This window comes from Leguminivora glycinivorella, chromosome 9 (assembly GCF_023078275.1).
Source record: "Leguminivora glycinivorella isolate SPB_JAAS2020 chromosome 9, LegGlyc_1.1, whole genome shotgun sequence".
In the NCBI taxonomy this organism is placed as follows: Eukaryota; Metazoa; Arthropoda; class Insecta; order Lepidoptera; family Tortricidae; genus Leguminivora; species Leguminivora glycinivorella.
The window spans coordinates 17,311,386-17,329,908 of record NC_062979.1 but is presented as its reverse complement, the minus strand read 5'-3'; the positions used below and the strand labels follow the sequence as shown (position 1 = coordinate 17,329,908).

The 18,523-nt window shown below is 38.7% G+C and overlaps 3 protein-coding genes across 3 annotated transcripts; 2 read left to right on the top strand and 1 right to left on the bottom strand.

The window, feature by feature from the left end:
* Positions 1-7,949: 7,949 nt before the first annotated feature.
* On the top strand, positions 7,950-8,762 carry LOC125229589 (c-Myc-binding protein). The gene is made up of 2 exons (XM_048134464.1): positions 7,950-8,119; positions 8,332-8,762. Exons 1-2 carry the CDS (start codon positions 8,105-8,107, stop codon positions 8,578-8,580), a joined length of 264 nt encoding a protein of 87 aa, XP_047990421.1. The 5' UTR covers positions 7,950-8,104; the 3' UTR covers positions 8,581-8,762.
* Positions 8,763-9,460: 698 nt separating this feature from the next.
* LOC125229554 (ATP synthase subunit O, mitochondrial) lies at positions 9,461-11,131 on the bottom strand. The gene is made up of 4 exons (XM_048134422.1): positions 10,980-11,131; positions 10,639-10,893; positions 10,205-10,396; positions 9,461-9,689 (listed from the first exon to the last, which is right to left on the bottom strand). Exons 1-4 carry the CDS (start codon positions 11,004-11,006, stop codon positions 9,534-9,536), a joined length of 630 nt encoding a protein of 209 aa, XP_047990379.1. The 5' UTR covers positions 11,007-11,131; the 3' UTR covers positions 9,461-9,533.
* Positions 11,132-11,367: 236 nt separating this feature from the next.
* On the top strand, positions 11,368-13,153 carry LOC125229475 (8-oxo-dGDP phosphatase NUDT18). Its single transcript, XM_048134323.1, has one exon. The coding sequence runs from the start codon at positions 11,568-11,570 to the stop codon at positions 12,561-12,563; it is 996 nt and encodes a 331-aa protein (XP_047990280.1). The 5' UTR covers positions 11,368-11,567; the 3' UTR covers positions 12,564-13,153.
* The last annotated feature ends 5,370 nt before the right edge of the window (positions 13,154-18,523 follow it).

Here is an 18,523-nt window from a genome sequence, read left to right as displayed (position 1 = left end):
GACTTGCAATTTTGAGTTTTAAGTATGTTATTATAGCTTACTAGACGACGAAAATTTCTGCGTTCCGGTCTTATTCAGAGGTTCTCAAATAGGGGCCTGAAAATGCGGCGAAATGGTTCCAGTAAAGGATGGTACGGCAGTGTTGGCTTCGTGCTCGACTTGGCGGGGGTACTGCCGTGCCCCCAGATTAAATTATAAGATAGTTAAGTTTAATGAAAATGTTTATCTATTTGTATTCTTTTGCAGCAGCGTCTCAGCGAATCACAATGAGTTGTCTTGCCTTCGGCCGACCAATCGTATTAGTCTCTCGTATCTAAGTACTATTTAACGAGAGCTGTGATAGGCCTGTTTAAAATTATGGATGTATATTAAAATCATAGTTCAAAACGATGGTTTTTGCCATACCTTTAACAGGCTTTAACACTGGCGTGTTTATTTTTGATAGGGGATGATTTTATTATTTCATAGTATAATTCCTCAATAAGGAAATGATGTATCTATTATTTTCGAGATACCTACAGTATCAACCATTTCAAAAGCTTTAACTGTTGTTTTGTGAAAACTTTTTATATAGTACTTTGGAGACTAGTTTCGAAGTCGTGACAGTTTTCAGACGTCCGTGACTGGCATCGCCTCGGCCATTTTGTACAACCGCGTTAAGAGCAAACGTCACCCGGCGTAAAAATCAACAAAACAAATCATGCAGTGATATCATAAAGAGATACCCAAAAGCGCTGGCTACGCTAACAGGACTCAGGGTTCAGCATGAGCTAAAGCTTAGGTACTACTTTCCCAAGCGCTTATCATGATGAGTCGTACCAAAACAGCGTGTCTTTATATAATCTCTATATTGTACCAAACCTGAGTTCTACTAGGTACAGCCGAGCCAGTGTCAGCTCAGTGTCAGCTCTATCTTGGATACTGCTCACCCACGAACTCACCGTGACGATTTCTTTAATTACGATGATAATTTGTTTGTTATTTTTCGAAATACATTAACTTTAATGACAATTGGCGTTCATTAATTTTTAATGGTTAATGACAATTAACCTTTTGACTGTGTAATTTTTGTTAATTACCGTTCGGCCAATACTCCTAGGCATTTCTTGCAGCCAATCAATAAATAATATCCTAAAACATCTGGACGACCGAGCTTCGCTCGGTTCTATTTTATTATATCACGTCTTTAGAAAAAAAAACCTATAAATACAAGAACAAAAAAAAAACAAAACAAAAAATTAAAACTTAATTTCTGGCCGGGATTCGAAACCCTGACACCTGCAATCTGTCTCCGAACATTAGACCGACCTCGTACGACTAAGCTAAGCGCAGCCGATGTGCGCGGGGCGAAATTAACGACCATATTTAACGTTTACTAACGCGAAAGCAAAACTCATTAAAACTCCATAATTCGCCGTTTTCCGGGACCTAAGGCTACGCTAGATCGATTTTCCAACCCCGAGAACCCCTACATAACAAATTTCAGCGAAGCTAATCTTCGGGTGGCCGTCCACCCGTGTGACAAATCTCAGCGCGCTAGGACCATTTTGAAATTTTTCAAAAAAAAAAGTCAGCCATATTGATTTTTTTAATGAAACTTTTTTCTACTTAAAACCCTGTATGACATTTGGTCGAGCAGCCCCGGCTATCTCTTACCGTTTAAAAGTTGCCATACAAAACAAAAGTGGCCAGTTTTCTCACATTTGTAGTATTTTTCAATTTTTTTTTATTTCATTCCAATCAAGGCCTCTTGGAGATTCTACAACAAAAATTTGAGCACTCTACGACAAACTTGAAAAATCTTAAAAAAAAGTCGGCCATTTTGAAAAAAAAAAAAATGGCGGCGTCAAAAACTGCCCAGGGTCCTCTATGACATTTTGGTCGAGCACCCCCCGGCTATCTCCTGCCGTTTGGCCAGACCGTTCAACATTTTTTACCCGGAACCGGTAGACCGACGGTCGGATTTCCGGAACCTCTATACTACCACAGCCACACCAAATACTGCCACCTGCAAAATCTCCTGGCTATTTTTGGAAAAATGTCAGTCGGGTTGCAGCTTTATATTATATAGAAATAGAAAAATAGAATAGAATATAGAATTGATAAATAAATGAATATACAAGAATTGCTCATTTAAAAGTATATGATATTCTTAAAGAAAATATATAAGTTATATTTAACCAAATTAACATGCAAAGAACTTAGTTATTTTATTTCATCTTTGTTTAAACGACAGGTAGGATAGGATAAGATTGGCTTAATAGTAATTTGAGGAAAGATTTCGTGTAGGGTTCCGTAGTTTTTCGTATTTTTCTCAAAAACTACTGAACCTATCAAGTTCAAAACAATTTTCCTAGAAAGTCTTTATAAAATTTTTTTTTCATATTTTTTAAACATATGGTTCAAAAGTTAGAGGGGGTACGCACTTTTTTTTCCTTTAGGAGCGATTATTTCCGAAAATATTAATATTATCAAAAAACGATCTTAGTAAACCCTTATTCATTTTTAAATACCTATCCAACAATATATCACACGTTGGGGTTGGAATGAAAAAAAATATCAGCCCCCACTTTACATGTAGGGGGGGGTACCCTAACAAAACATTTTTTTCCATTTTTTATTTTTGCACTTTGTTGGCGTGATTGATATACATATTGGTACCAAATTTCAGCTTTCTAGCGCTTACGGTTACTGAGATTATCCGCGGACGGACGGACGGACGGACGGACAGACAGACATGGCGAAACTATAAGGGTTCCTAGTTGACTACGGAACCCTAAAAACACTACGTGACGTCACGCGAGGCAAGTCCATTGGGCGTTTAGTGTTTTGTATTCGATATCAGTTATATGACTTCACCACGTTAAATATTGCCGGTTATAAAAAGTACATCCTGTATTTTGCTTTATAATCCTGTATTTTCTACATATAAATTCCTCACCATTTTACGATATAATATGATCTCGTACCAACGTCGATCCCCACATGTACTTCAAAATAAAATATGAATAATCGGCGGCGCGTGTGTTAGCTCATTGAATTATATATATTTTATGTATGTGGAATTGTGGATTCATATTGAAAAATAAGCGCTCAGCTACCTGCATAGTGAGTGACACGCTCGCGGTCGCGGTCGTTTTACGACGGACGTCCGCGTAGTATGTTCCTAGCTTTATTATTGAGAGCGACGGTCGTGAGCTCTCAGGTGGCTGACGTAGCCTATTTTTGCAGTAAATGTACGACCACACTCACTGCATGTCAGCACCCCTCCGATGAAATTATAGTTGATGGCTGCAGGTGGTCGGGCCTTTATCTCGTCGCGCTTGGCGTCAAGTTCCACTCGTCTCTGTTCTTCGAAGGTTTGCACTTTTGTTCTCACTGTATGCCTCCATTTCGGCCGATCTTGTGCCGAAGTCTCCCAGTGCGATGGTTCAATGTCACATCTCCGCATGTGGCGCTTAAGCACATCTTTGTAGCGCAAAAGTTGGCCGCCCTGTTTCCGCTTGCCACTTTGCAACTCTGAGTAGAAGATGCGCTTAGCAACTCTGTCATTAGACATACGGGAGACATGACCACACCATCGCAACTGTCGTCGCATCAGATAGGCTTCAATGCCGGCCGCTGACATTAGCACGGCGTAGTACTGCGGTGTTCCTGACACGATCGGACCAAGAGATGTTCATAATGTCACGCAGGCATTTAAGGTGAAACCTATCCAATGTACTACGAATGTGTTTTCGGTAGAGACACCATGTTTCAGAGGCATACAGGAGACTGGGCAGAACTACTGCCATGTACACAGAGATCTTTGTCTGGCTGGAGCTTAATATCGTGTGATCGGAACACCTTGACGCGCAGTTTGCCAAAGGCAACGGCAGCCGCTCCAATTCTGCTGTTAATTTCGTCGTCAAGGTGGCACTTGGATGTTATTATGCTCCCCAGGTATCTGAATCTGTCTACTTGCTTAAGAGAGTCATCGCCGAGCCTGATGTCAGCGGGCGCTAGAGACTCCAACCCCATGATTTCGGTTTTCTTGACACTAATTTTAAGGCCGAATCGCTGACATGACTCGTTGAGACTCGTCATAAGCGTTTGTAGACTTTCCGGGGACTCCGCCACGAAGCAAAGATCGTCTGCATACATTATCTCCGTAATAGTGGCTTGAGATATTTTCGTGCGTGCCTTAATAGGCGCTTAACCGCGGACGCTTGGGCATCGATTAAATGCGGTCGAAATGTACAAAAGAATACTGGAAAGATAGGAGTTAAGAAACAACTTTGCATAGCCACTTGGAATGTGAGAACTTTACTGGACAACGACCGGAACCTGTGTCCCGAGAGAAAAACGGCTTTGATTGCAAGGGAGTTGGCTAAATACAAAGTCGATATAGCCGCAATAAGCGAAACCCACCTGAGTGATTGTGGAGAGTTATGCGAACAACTTGGAGGCTACACTTATTACTGGAGCGGACGTCCTGCTGGCGAGAGAGCGGGTAACGGCGTGGGCTTTGCTATACGCAATGGATTGGCAAGAGGCTTAAATGAACTACCCCGGGGTATTAATGATCGTCTTATGACACTACGCTTACCAATCTCATATAATAAGTATGTTCACCTGATAAGTGCCTACGCTCCTACTCTACCGTCACCCGACGAGGACAAGGAGGCATTCTACCAACAACTTCGCAAAACCATTGAGACTATCCCGAAACACGATAAGATCATCTTGCTTGGGGATTTAAACGCTCGTGTTGGCACTGATTATGATCTCTGGAACGGTGCCCTTGGCAAACATGGCGTTGGAAAGTGTAACGACAACGGATCACGTCTCTTGTCGTTGTGTGCCGAATTCGATCTTAGCATCACTAACACTTTCTTCCGTCTTGCCAATAAGTATAAGACCTCGTGGCAGCACCCTCGGTCTAAGCATTGGCATCTTTTAGACTATGTTATTGTCCGCCGTACAGATCTACGTGACGTCCTCATAACGAGAGCGATGCGTGGAGCACTGGGCTGGACGGACCATCGTCTCATCCGATCGAAGATGTTATTAAGGCTTAAAGCTCCACGGCGAACACAAAATAAAATCCCCCCAAAAGTGGCCTTTTCTCAACTCATCACTGTACCAGAAATGGGTTGCAAGATTGATTCAAAATTTGCTGAACTAGCTCCGCAGACTGAGTTTCCAGATACTAATGAAGAATGGCAACATTTTTCCCATAACCTTCATGCCTGTGCCTTTGAGACCATTGGTAAGCCACATAAGAAAAACCAGGACTGGTTTGACACATCAGATAATGACATCAGAATCCTTGTTGAAAAGTATAGGCATGAACTAAACTCAATGTCAGCGGTTGCTTGTGACAAGAAGAAAGCACAATACAATTTAAGAGCCAAAGTTCGCGAGCTAAAAGATAGTTGGTGGAAAAGAAAGGCTAACGAATTACAGCATTACGCTGATACTCATCAAAGCGGGAAGTTCTTCGAAGGAATACAAGCTATTTTCGGCCCTCGTGTCAGGAAAACGGCTCCACTTTATTCGAAAGACAAGTTGACCCGAGTTACGGACAAAACTGCCGTATTGAAGCGGTGGGCAGAGCTTTTCAATGATGTTCTGAACCCTGATGCGCTCAGTGCAAACCTGTCTTATATTAACAACACGCTGGAAGAACTTCCGACAAGACCAGACCTAGACGACCCTCCAACTAAAATAAATAAATAAATAAATAAAAACTTTCGAAGAGTTTGCGGCAGCAGTTAAGCGTCTCAAAAACTCTAAGGCTCCCGGTATGGACCATCTCCCTGCCGAAATTTACAAATACAGTGGGAAACATATTGTCAACAAGTTATATCATCTGGTCCTAAGAGTGTGGGATACAGAACAAGTACCACAAGCCTGGAGAGATGCAGTTATATGCAAGTTGTACAAAGGAAAAGGAGATGTCTCCGACTGCAGCTCATATAGAGGCATATCGCTTCTCTCTAGTGCGGGTAAAATTCTTGCACATATAATTAACACCCGTTTAACAGAGGTAGCAGAAAAACATCTTCCGGAGAGTCAGTGTGGATTCCGTCCTAGTAGAGGAACCATTGACGCAATCGCTGTCGTTAGGCAAATCCAAGAAAAGAGCCTTGAGCACCAACGGCCTCTCTACATGTGCTTTGTGGATTTGGAAAAAGCCTTTGTCAGAGTCCCACGTGAAGCTCTCTGGACTGTTCTCTGTAAATTTGGCTATCCGAAGAAGTTCGTTAACCTGATTCGTCAATTCCACATTGGTATGAAAGCTCAGGTTCAGCATGAAAACGAACTCTAAAGCAGGGATGTGTTCTGGCACCCACACTCTTCGCTATATATTTTTCGGTGGTCATGAGAGACGCTCTGCAGTATTGTAGCGATCAAATTCAGCTTAATGTCAGAAGTGAGAAAGGTGTATTTGATATCTCTAGGTTTAGAGCGAAGTCAAAAGTTCAAAGAGTCTCTATTCTGGAGATTCTTTACGCCGATGACATATGCCTGATGTCTGACAGCATGACTTGTCTCCAAGGCTATGTTGACGCACTACATCGCTCATGTCAACAGTTTGGTCTCGTCATTAGTGCTTCCAAGACTCAAATTCTCAAGCAACCACCAAGAGGAGGCGAGGTTGACCCAGTGGTGCTGAATCTAGATGGGAAACCACTAGATGAAGTTTCACACTTTAAATATCTTGGAAGCACTATCCGACGTGATAACACCCTAGCCTCGGAGATACCTTCACGTATCGCTAACGCCGCCGCTAATTTCGGACGACTCACTGATCGCGTCTGGAGGTCCCATGATCTCAAACTCGAGACAAAAATTAGCGTCTACAAGGCGTTAATCATCCCTGTCCTTTTATATGGAGCAGAGACATGGTGCCTCTACAAAACAGACGTTAAAAAACTAGACACTTACCACCTGAGATGTCTGCGGTCTATACTTAGGATCAAGTGGCAGGATCGCGTCCCCAACTCCGAGGTCCTGCGTCGTTCGGGATTATATGGCATGGAGGCCATATTAATGCAGCGGCAGCTTAGATGGTGTGGGCATGTCCTTAGAATGGGCGACGACCGTTTGCCAAAAACTATTCTCTACTCTGAGTTAGCGGCGGGTAAGCGAAGGCACGGTGGTCAGCACCTGCGCTACAAGGACGTGCTCAAACGTCATCTGAACGCTTGCGACATCGACCATGAGCGTTGGGAGGAGCTTGCTGGGAAAAGCTCATCTTGGCGAACTACCATCTATAACGGTGTTAAGGCATTTGAGGATAACCGCCTCAAAACCTTAGATGAAAAGCGCCAATTACGAAAAGAGAGACCTAAGCCCTCCTACGTGTACACGTATAACTCCGCTGGCGAACTTTGTTGCCACCCGTGCCAGCGAGTATTTAAAACAAAGTTCGGCCTGGCCAGCCACATTAGAGCACACGCAAGGAAACGTCCGTAAGACTTATTTAGGGTCGCCGTCATCGAAAACGATGAGGAGGACTATATAAACTACCGTCCGTAAACCGACTTTACAGACAACCAATTTTTTGTATTATTACAAATTTTGTAATCATTAATGTTGTAGACACAGAGTTGAATTCCCTAGAAAACTTGAATCTCGCGCCTTTTTCTGGCTGACAGAGTGGACTCGTTCCAGTATCGCGATCGCTACTATACTCGTGTAAACAGGTATTTACCGCGCCGTCTAGATCAGGTTAGTCTCTTGTTCGTTTCGCTTGATTATCTGAATATAATTTTGAAATAAATTAGTTCCTATTTAAAAGTGATAAATGTTACAGAATGTTTGATGCAAAATTTGAAGTTAATTAAAATGCATTTGTATTATTGGACACTTTGTTGATATTCCTTTGTTTGAAACACTGCTATTTCTAAACCGGAAGTAACATTGACATAGACAACATACGTCACTTCACTTCGCTTTGAAAAATATTGACTATTTTGTTGTTGTGCGTGATTGGCTTTGCATCAATATAGAAGAAATCTTAGATATTCCTGCTGAAGTCTAGTGTAATAATTTTCTTATAATAAAATAAATCAATAAACAAGTCTGCCCTCAAAAACTGCTGTAATTTTTTGCAATGTCGTCCTATAAGGTGAGCTTTTATTTCGTAATTTCGACTCCTAATATAAATAAATTTCCTCATCATTTTGTTTATAAAACATGCTCTTTTAAGATATATTTTCTCTAATAATCCAGAATCGGCGAATGTAACCAACTACATTAGGTGCATTGTTGACCTACCTTCTTTTTCTTGAAACATATTGCCTAAAATAATAAATAAATACCATTCATGTTTAATTACAGCCAATTGATTCCAAACGAGAAGAGTTTAGAAGATATTTAGAGAGAGCAGGAGTGATGGATGCTCTTACTAAAGTCTTAGTCAGTCTTTATGAAGAACCAGACAAACCTGAAGATGCCTTAGAATATATGAGGAAACATCTAGGCACAGATGGAGGAGAAGACGAGCTGGAGGCTGCTCGAGCTCGTATAGCCGAACTAGAAGCAGAAAACGCGCTTCTAAAAGGAGACGCAGCGCCAGCAGAAGGCTAATAAAATATTATATTATTTTAGTAAAATTGATCTTGCAGAACCTGATTGTACAATGATCTCAGAAGAAAATATTGTTGTTGATCCTAAAGAAATATAACTTGTGTTATAAGGAGAGTATTTTTGTTATGTTTAAGTTTTTTTGATGTGCAAGTTGCACAATAAAATTTTCAGTTACTTTTTTATGCGGTTGTTTTTCATTTCTGCTCCTAACCTATGCTGCACATAGGGGTATTTTTACTAAAAAAGCTGGCCTTTATTCGATATAAGTAAAAATATATGAAAATAGCATATTTGGATTCACACAATAGAACCACTTATAGAAATGAATATAAATAGTTTTGGCGAGCTTGTTTAGTCAAATACCCTTGTGTGTGCTGTTGCTACATGATATACTTCTGACCTCTCTAAAAAGCATTTAGTAGACAGGCATCAAGACAGTGGCTAAAATAATTTTAGAATATCATTATTTTTTTCTGACTAATGATGCAGGAAAGTAGTCGGTAATTAGATTTATGTAGTGTGCCATAAAAGTGCCAACCTATGACAGGTTCACGAGCACTGAGAAACTGAACTTCATGTGATCCACAGACATAAATATCCTAACTCCTTAAGGGTAGATGAAGTGCTCGACAAGCTCTTTATACTTAATAGCTTGTCAGCTATTATATTTTGATACTATCTCTGTTCCATGTCTAATAAAAGTATACTGTATAGTATGGTTAAGTCGAACACTTTATACGCGCAATTAAATAGTTTACTCTTTGTTTCACCTACAGCCTACAGGGCAGGGTCTTGTCTCTTTTTTTATTTGATTTCCCTGTCAAACTGCCACTGTGCAAATGTTTGCCACAACTAATCAGTTTAAACTCAAACAAATATCAATGATTTCCAATTTATTTAATTTAATGTATGCTTCACTAGGTTTATATCTTGACAACTATTGTTTACATAATTTAAACAGGGGTGCTGATGAGCTCTGTGTATTTCTTGACTTTGCTGGCAACACTCATGTCCACATATTTGTCATCAATGGAGACAACCATTCCTCCAATAAGAGAGGGATCAACTTTAGCTGTCAGCTGGAGAATCTCATTGCCCTTCAGGAATTTCTGGAAAGGAACAGACAAAACTAATAAAGTTTTAACAATTAACAGTTTTATTTTACCTATCAAGTAAAATAAGAATTATTATCAGTGATCAGCATATGAGCTATTGGCTAGTTCACCACTGGGCGAGTAACTATAAACATCATCACCGTGTCTCATTATTTACACAGGAGTGCTTACATATTTTGTTTATTTTTAGAGCTCATAGTTTACTAGCTCGCGGTGGGACCAGTGCCAGGTGCAAAACTAATAGCTGGCATACATGAAAAAATTTAGGCACATTTTAAGAACCAAATCCATATCTGCATCATTTATCACTTTTATGAGGGTCCAAATTTCAACAAGCAGTGTGTATGGCTACATTATTTATAACAACTTTACACTGATTAAGTGATTAGGCACATTTTCTTATGAACCAAATCCATATCTGCATCATTTACCACTTTTATTAGTCTCCAAATTCCAACAACCAGTGCATAGTTACGTTACTAAAGCAACTTTACACTGATCTACAGTACCTTAAGTGCAGCTTCCAAGTTCTGTTTCTGACCAGCATCCAGGGGCTTGGCAGTGACAACTTCGCAGGTGACCTCTCCACGGTGGGCAGCCATCATGATCTTGAAAGCATTGATGACACCCTCCAGCTTGCCAAGGCGGCCATTCTCAGCCAGCAAGCACAAGAGGTTGCCTGTCGTTGGGGACAGGTTGATCTGTGGATGTTAAAAAATATACTTTATTGTAACTATAAAATTGTGAAACAGGTATTTCTTGAATTTTATTATGTATGTATTTATAAGAAAGTTTACAAATACAGTACATACTTGAGTAACGGTTTAATTAAAAAACTAAAGGAGATATTTTATATAGATGGCCAAATTCATTAGATGTGAAGAACAGGCAGATAATTTTACCACTACAACTGAGTGAAATATTGATTAAATGTTTAAGATACCTTGGTTGCCACATGTTTAAGAGCCTCCACCTTAAGAGCCCTCTTCAAGGTCGGGTTAATAATGAACTCCTTCAGTTTGGCATCGCTCTTCATGTTTTGCTGGAACGCGGCAAGTTCCTTCTCAACAGGATCTAAAGACTTCTTTTTGGAGGCCGCCGAGTACAAAGCGGCCGCATATCTACCCTCCAAACCAAAGACTTGTACAGGAGGCTTCACGAGCTGAGCAGCAGCGGACGAAGTGCTCAGGGATCGCACCTAGAGGAATATTACGTAATAAAATCGGTGACAGAAAGGTTATAAACATAATAGAAATTAAATTTTAAACAAAATATGTTACATACCAGCATATTGGTTTTAGTCAATGACATTGTTTCTGATTAGGAATTGCCCTAATTTGATTTTATAAATTCAGCAAATGCACGATGGACAGAAAAGCTCTTCGACCCGCTGGCTGTCAATCGCTGTCGTTCGGGCTATTTGAATTCATAAAAAATTTGACATTTGGCTATTAAAGTCGAAGTTATTAAACGTGACTTAAACAATATCTAATCGTTTTGAATAAAATACAGTATTTTAGTATTTATAAAAAATAACAACATAATGATTTTAAAATTACCCATTTCAATTAATCGAAGTTTTTCATTTCCCACTGATTTTTTTTTGCCACACCTCACATAGCTGTATCTTGTGGAATGTGGTCCAATCCATTGCCTGCGGGATACTTGTCAATCAAACGTCATTCGGAAACGGAACAATTATGACGTAAACACAAAAGTGTGCGAAATATTTCTATTTAAATTCCTAATGCTCGTTAATGGATATTAAAATTGCATAAACAAAACCTGTGGATCCAGTTCATTAGTATTGATCAGTCAAATCATTTGTTAAGTACACTTTGTCATATCATTTAGAATTGAAAGTGGGTAAATATGTCGCGCCAAGTAGATACAAATGTTGCTCGGTTACTGGAAGGTTTAGGATTGGAAGGTGAAGACTTCTGCGACTTTACCATTGCTGACCAAAATTCTGTTGCGGAATCGCAAGGTATCACACCGACAACGCCGTCTAACTTTAAACCGGTACTCGGCGAAAATGTGACATACGTTGTGGCTTGTGTTATAATCAACGAACGAAATGAAATATTAATGATGCAGGAAGCGAAAGAAAGTTGCGCCGGCAAGTGGTATCTGCCAGCAGGACGCATGGAAAAAGGTGAGACTATAGTGCAGGCCACTATGAGAGAAGTGCTCGAAGAAACAGGATTGCACTGCGATCCCACGACGCTGCTGGTCGTGGAGACCGCCGGCGGCATGTGGTACAGGTTCGTGCTCGCCGCCGATGTCACGGGAGGCGAACTCAAGACTCCCGCCAGAGCTGACAAGGAATCATTACAAGCAAAGTGGATATCAAACTTACAAGAGATAACTTTGAGGTCTAATGATATTTTGCACCTTATTGAAAAAACTCAGCTGTACAAACAGAGTCATCCCGGAATAGGATGGCACAAAAACCTTTTACCTGCAGCTATTCCACATGTTAAAGATCTGCTCAGGCTTATTGTAGTCATTAAAAAGCGAAGTACAAACAGGCTCCATGTGTTGTTGAGTGAAAAAACTGCCATACATTTTCCAGTGTGTGAAATCAACCCAGCAAAGAGTGTGCACTCCACATTGAGGAGGTTTATGGTGGAGATGTTTGGAGCTGATGTCGGGCAGCACCGGCCTCTGGGCCTGCTCAATGTGGAGGCTGATCCTTCAAGTGATGGCTGCTGTCTGACCCTGCTGGTAGCATTCAGGCCTCCTTTAGAAGAGGTGCCCCTAATTGGTAAATGTGTATGGCACGAGTTGTCACAGGAATCAGAACAGCAATTGCTCTCTAAAATAACAACAAAAAATTCCACTGTAGAACTGCATGTAGTTCGTTGATCCATGACCATAATGAAAATAATGCATATGATTATGTGTATCAAGAATACTCAACTTACTGTCTAAGGTTATTTACATCTATCTTAACCAACTGTATTATAAGAAATCAACAAAAACTAACAAACATATTTGTTATTAATAACATATATTTAATGGCAGAGGGATTGTAAGACATTTAAGAATGTAAAAATACAAAGTACTTTTACTTACATTTCAGTAAGTTCTGTACTGGAACATTCCATTTTATATTATAAATTATGTGACCATGATATTATTTTGTATAAATTTATTAAAATTATAAATATTGCCTTAATATGAATGTGTCCTGTAATATTCTTGTTTTAATTTGGATCACAAGACATAATAATTCATAATCTTACGACTGTTATTGCAGTACCTGAAAATTATATGTAATAATATATAATATACCTACCTATATGAAATCACATCACATGATATTTGCTTTAAACTGTAACCAAGTATTGTTATTTCTACTATTTAGTTTAGTGTAAGTTCTTTTTTATGTGCTGGGTACTTGTTAATTTTATGTCTCTATATTTTTACACTACAAAATAAAATGTTAAAACTGCGCTTGTTTCATTATTTCATTCATGCAGTAGACAGATAAATAATAAGGACATTACATGCATTACCAAGCATCTAGAGAAATACAAATTTTCAGTCATGCAAGATTATGGTAGGTCAGATAGGTGGCATCACCCGAGAGGATTATTTATTTACATTTTGTAGTCAGACTAAATAGGCACCGGTTTTAGTTAAACGTACCGAAATGGCGCGTAGTTGAAAATAAAAGAGTGAAAATACCATGAATATTTCAAGACAAGAGCATAGTCTATCTTAAATGCCGGCAAGTCTCCTCCAAACCTTTGGTGTTTTGGGTGTCTGGGCGGCTGTGATTGCTTAGGTACCTTCAGAATCATTTACCTCCTCTCTCATAAAAAAAGCTTTACTGGAAGTACTGAAACACAAACAACTATAAGTACAGTCGCCATCAAATACATCCAAGCTACCAAAGCTTTCACAAATATCGGCACGGAGACTATTAGTAATCGGCCTTGCTATTAGAGAGCGTTTCGATTTTTGCGTGCCCTTTGGTACAGTCACCGGCATAAAGAAGTGATGATTTCTGCACCTTGTCGCTTTTAATCGTTTCACAATTTCATATGACATTTCAAACAATTAAAATGACAAGGTACAGAAATGATCACATAGTTATGCCGGTGACTGTAGCTCTAATATAAATGATGGCGACTGTACTATAAGCGGACATTTACAAAACCCACATTCTTTCCTTTTTAATTACATTGTAATAAAATAAAACATAGATATTTCAGATGTTCAATAATTATCATAAAACCGCAAAATGGTAACATCCTCTTGTACTGAAGTTTCTATTCCGGCGCAACAAATACCGCATGTTTCGTCTAATCGACTACGGTATATTGGTAAAGCAAGGAACATACTACGCGGACGTCCGCGGTCGCGCGACCGCGACCGATCAGTATGGTCTTCGGGACGTGACTTCGGCTGACCAAAACATCCAGCGAGCCAGATATCGATCGGACGCCCGTGCGCTCAAGGCCACGTATCGGTCGACGGTCGTGGACGTGGCCTTGAGCGCAAGGACGTCCACGTCCGTCAACCGATAGTTTGCACGGTTATGTGTAATTTCATTGTCCAGATACCCGTCCGCGGTCGATTTACGACGGACGTCCGCGTAGTATGTTCCTAGCTTTTGTCTAGATCTGCGTCCGCGGTCGCGCGACGGCGACGGAAGACGTCCGCGTAGTATGTTCCTAGCTTTAGAAAGGAGTGACACGACAGTGTCGCCACTTTTTAATAGGTATCTAGGTACTCTCTTTTTGCCGTAAATTGTAAGGTAATAAATGAAAGTACGTAGTCATGTCTTTCTAACTGATTTATTAAAGCGATACAAAAAACTTTCAATGACTAGAAAATTGAATATACCTATCCGATCAAAAATGCATAACAAATAATTTTGTTAAACTCTATAATTTGCTCTATATTATAGAAAATGCGTTACATATAAGCAAATTATTTAAATATACATCGTCATTCTTACAATATCCTTAAATTCATGAAATATACGCAGTCAAAAGTTGTAGGTACGTACAACGTGTACATATTTTATTTCCTAATCAACTATTTCTTGATATTCATAGTTAAATTCATAATCGAATTAATCGACGACCCCTTGTAAACAGAAAATATTAGGATAATAAATGTAACAAAACATTAACACAATTTAACCACAAATAAAACCAAACATTCGATTATAAAACCAAACCTTCACAACATGAAATCAGTTTCAACTTTTCATTTGTTTAACAAATGAAAATTATTGCAATCGAGCCCAAAGTCGGAACATTTAATAAGCTGGACTAATACTAAATAGGTACCTATGCATATTGTCTCTATCGCACTCGACAAATTAATAAATATAAGCCTTATTTGATTTCATACAAATTTAATTAACCTAAAAGAAATCAAATCAAATAAAGCTGCACCTACTTAGAATACTCTCATCATAATTATAGATGTGGAAAAAGGGATTGATAAGAATAACAACAGAGATAAGGCTTTAGACTAGGTACCTACATAACAGAGAATTGACCAGTGTGGCGACGATTTATGGTGCTCCCACATTGAATGTTATAAATCTTATACTATACCTATATACACCGTGTTTCACTTAACACTAAAAACCTGAAAACCGTTTGTTCAGAATCGAGAGTAGAATCGATTGAGCTATATCTTGATGGGGGTAATATTTTTGTTTAAATTAGTATTATTAGGTATTTTATGTGCCTATTCTATTGTATTCGTAATACAACATTGTGTATATCGCATTGATAGAGGTTGTTTACCTTTTTCAGTATTTGGGGGTATTAATACTGGCTGGTTACTTGGACGATTATTTTTTCCGCTACGAGTTTGACGTTGTTTGTCAGTTTAATCTTAATGTTTATCATAAGTCATAACAAACTGAACTCGTGCCTAATTACAACCTTGTCATTCTGAATATTGGGTTTAAATTTGCTTTACTGTGAATAATCTTTAAAGTGTTTTACAATGACGTCTTAGCTGCCTATTGGTAAACCTTATGTCGTTGCAGTAACGTACACAAATAAATAGTTTTATGGTTTATGATGGTAGTTAGCAACTATTTTATTGAGTGCAGAGCTAAAAGTCAAGTAGAGCTGTACAGAAATCTAAAAATTCAATTTAAAAAAAAAGTAACCATCAGATTAAAAGATAAATACACTAGACGAGTTTAAAAAAATAAAAATCTGTTGGGGTGTCTGAGGTTTTGAGTGATACCGGAAACACGTTGTATACATATACCGACGATTTCGGAAACCGCTTTAACGATTTCGTTGAAATTTGTTTGTGGGGGTTTTCGGGGGTGAAAAATCAATCTAGCTTAGCCTTAGATCCCGGAAAATGCGAATTTTTGAGTTTTCATGCGTTTTTCTTTCGCGTTAGTAAACGCAAAACATGGTCGTTAATTTCGCCGACCGCGCATCAGCTGAGTGTAGCTCAGTCGTAAGTGGTCGGTCTAATGTTCGCAGGCACATCGCGGGTGTCAGGGTTTCGAATCCAGGTCAGAAATAATGTTTTTTCGTTTGTATTTATAAGAGCTTTTTACCTAAAGACGTATTATAATAAAATAGAATCGAACGAAGCTAGTCGCCCAGATATTAAATGTTATATGTATAAGTAATGCGCAGGGAGCGTACTTTTCATGCCGATGACATTAATCTGACGTCACGCTCCGTATAGGATGATCACAATTATTGTAAATTATTAATCATTAGTCGTCAATCATTTTAATCGTATACAAATTACTTCAAATACAGTAGTCCATTTACATGTGGCATAAATAATACCTACTTGAAATGTGAAACGTGAATAAAATTATTTGATTTGTTTTTATAAATAAATTTAATTAAATAGTATTGTTAACAACACATTACAAGAAATACGTAGAAAAGAGAATTTCTCTCTAACGTAAAGCACACCATCCTTCTTGCATTCATTACCATGCAAAGAAATTCATAACTTAAAATGATTGATGACTAATGATTAATAATTAACAATAAAACAATTTGTGATCACTCTATATGAAGCGTGACGTCAAATTGATGTCATCGGCACGAAAAGTACGCTCCCTGGTAATGCGGTAGCAATGAAATTACGCTGTCCTTGTCACATAGTGTTATAAAATATTTATAACAACCAATGTGGGAGCACCATTAAGATTATCACCACCCCTTTGGGATATGGGTTCAAATCAGGGATGTAACGGATGTGTTTTTAACGGAACCGGAAGCGGAAGCAGAAGTTTTGAATTTAGTTTAACGGAAGCAGAAGCGGAACCGGAACCAGAAGCGGAAGTTATAGATGTTAAAAACGAAAAGAAAAAATGCCACATAGGTATAACATAAATCAAAATTAATTAAATTACCTAGAACTTTTAGGTGTTTAAAATAATGCGACCACATTGATCTAGTTTATACTTATAGAGAAGTGAAGGAAGATAATATGACAGTACCTCTAATATAATGTAATGTAATGTAACATCAATTCTACTAAAATATTACATTTCACAGTTTACTGTTCAGCCTGTAATCAGCAGTTTGTAATCAGCCTTTAGGCCCACTTAGGTTTTAAAAACGAAAAGAAAAGTTACCTGATATTCTATCTTAAGTATATCATTACAATCCAAAATTTTAAATCACCTTGAACTTTAAGATGTTTAATTGTTTACTCACTAAAAATCATATAAGAATCCTTTTAAACCTTTATTATGCCGTAAAAGGTTTTAGAAACGAAACGAAAACTTACTCGTTAGGTAGTATAATACAATCCAAAATTAAATGGAGTGATTCTAAAAGAAGTAAACTGTATTTAATAAACAAAAGCTTAGCAGCTTTATCTCCCGGCAGTTTGCTTCTAAGGGGATCGTAGATAAGCCCTGCACCACTGAATAGTTGTTCACTCGCTACAGAACTAGGTGGACAGGACAAATATTGGCGCGCAATGGAATGAAGCGATTGATGTTTAGTATCGCAGCACGTGGCAAGCGGAGAGATGAGCGAATGACAGGACCAGTTGGTCTTTGATGTACGCCGCTCATGTCCCACCGTCGCGCTTCCGACATCCGCTATAACTTCCGTTTGAAAAATAACAGAACCGGAACAGAAGCGGATGTGTAAAACGAAACGGAAGTTCCGCAGAAACGGAAGCAGAAGCAGAGCTCTGTTACATCCCTGGTTCAAATATTTCCTTGTCTCTATTACTTACTATTGTTTTGTGGATTGAAGTTACATACTTGTGCTTTATTATTTTTGGGAAACTAAAAGCTCAATTCTGTTAACTAACAGTATGAAAGTAGCCTAATCAACCAGAATATTTCAACTGTCGAGATAATGTGAAAAACACTACGTACCAAATAGGTACATTAGGCAGCTTTTTAAGGCAAAAAGTATTTACATATAAAATCAAGCATTTGCACCTACACTCTCAAAGTCATCATCTGTCGGTTGTACATAAAGAATGCTGTGTAGTCGAGCCTGCTCAAGTAACAAAGCCTTCTGATATAGATAAGGTACACTCGGATAAGTTCGGATGGAGGATGAGATCGTATACTTATTCGCGATTGCTAGCATATATACAGTGTACGATATAAAATAGTCACTATTAATTTAACAGCGCATGGATAATAAATGAGGGCGCCACTTTCTTCGCAATTGTGACCTTTTTGACATAACATGCTTAAATGACAACAACCGTTACTGCAAATGTTTAGTTCCATTTTATTTCGCACTCTTTTATGTTTCACAATTTCTGGAGCTACTAAAAAAACTTTTTGGGACACTCATCAGTAAAGAGAACTGTTAAATAATACTAATATT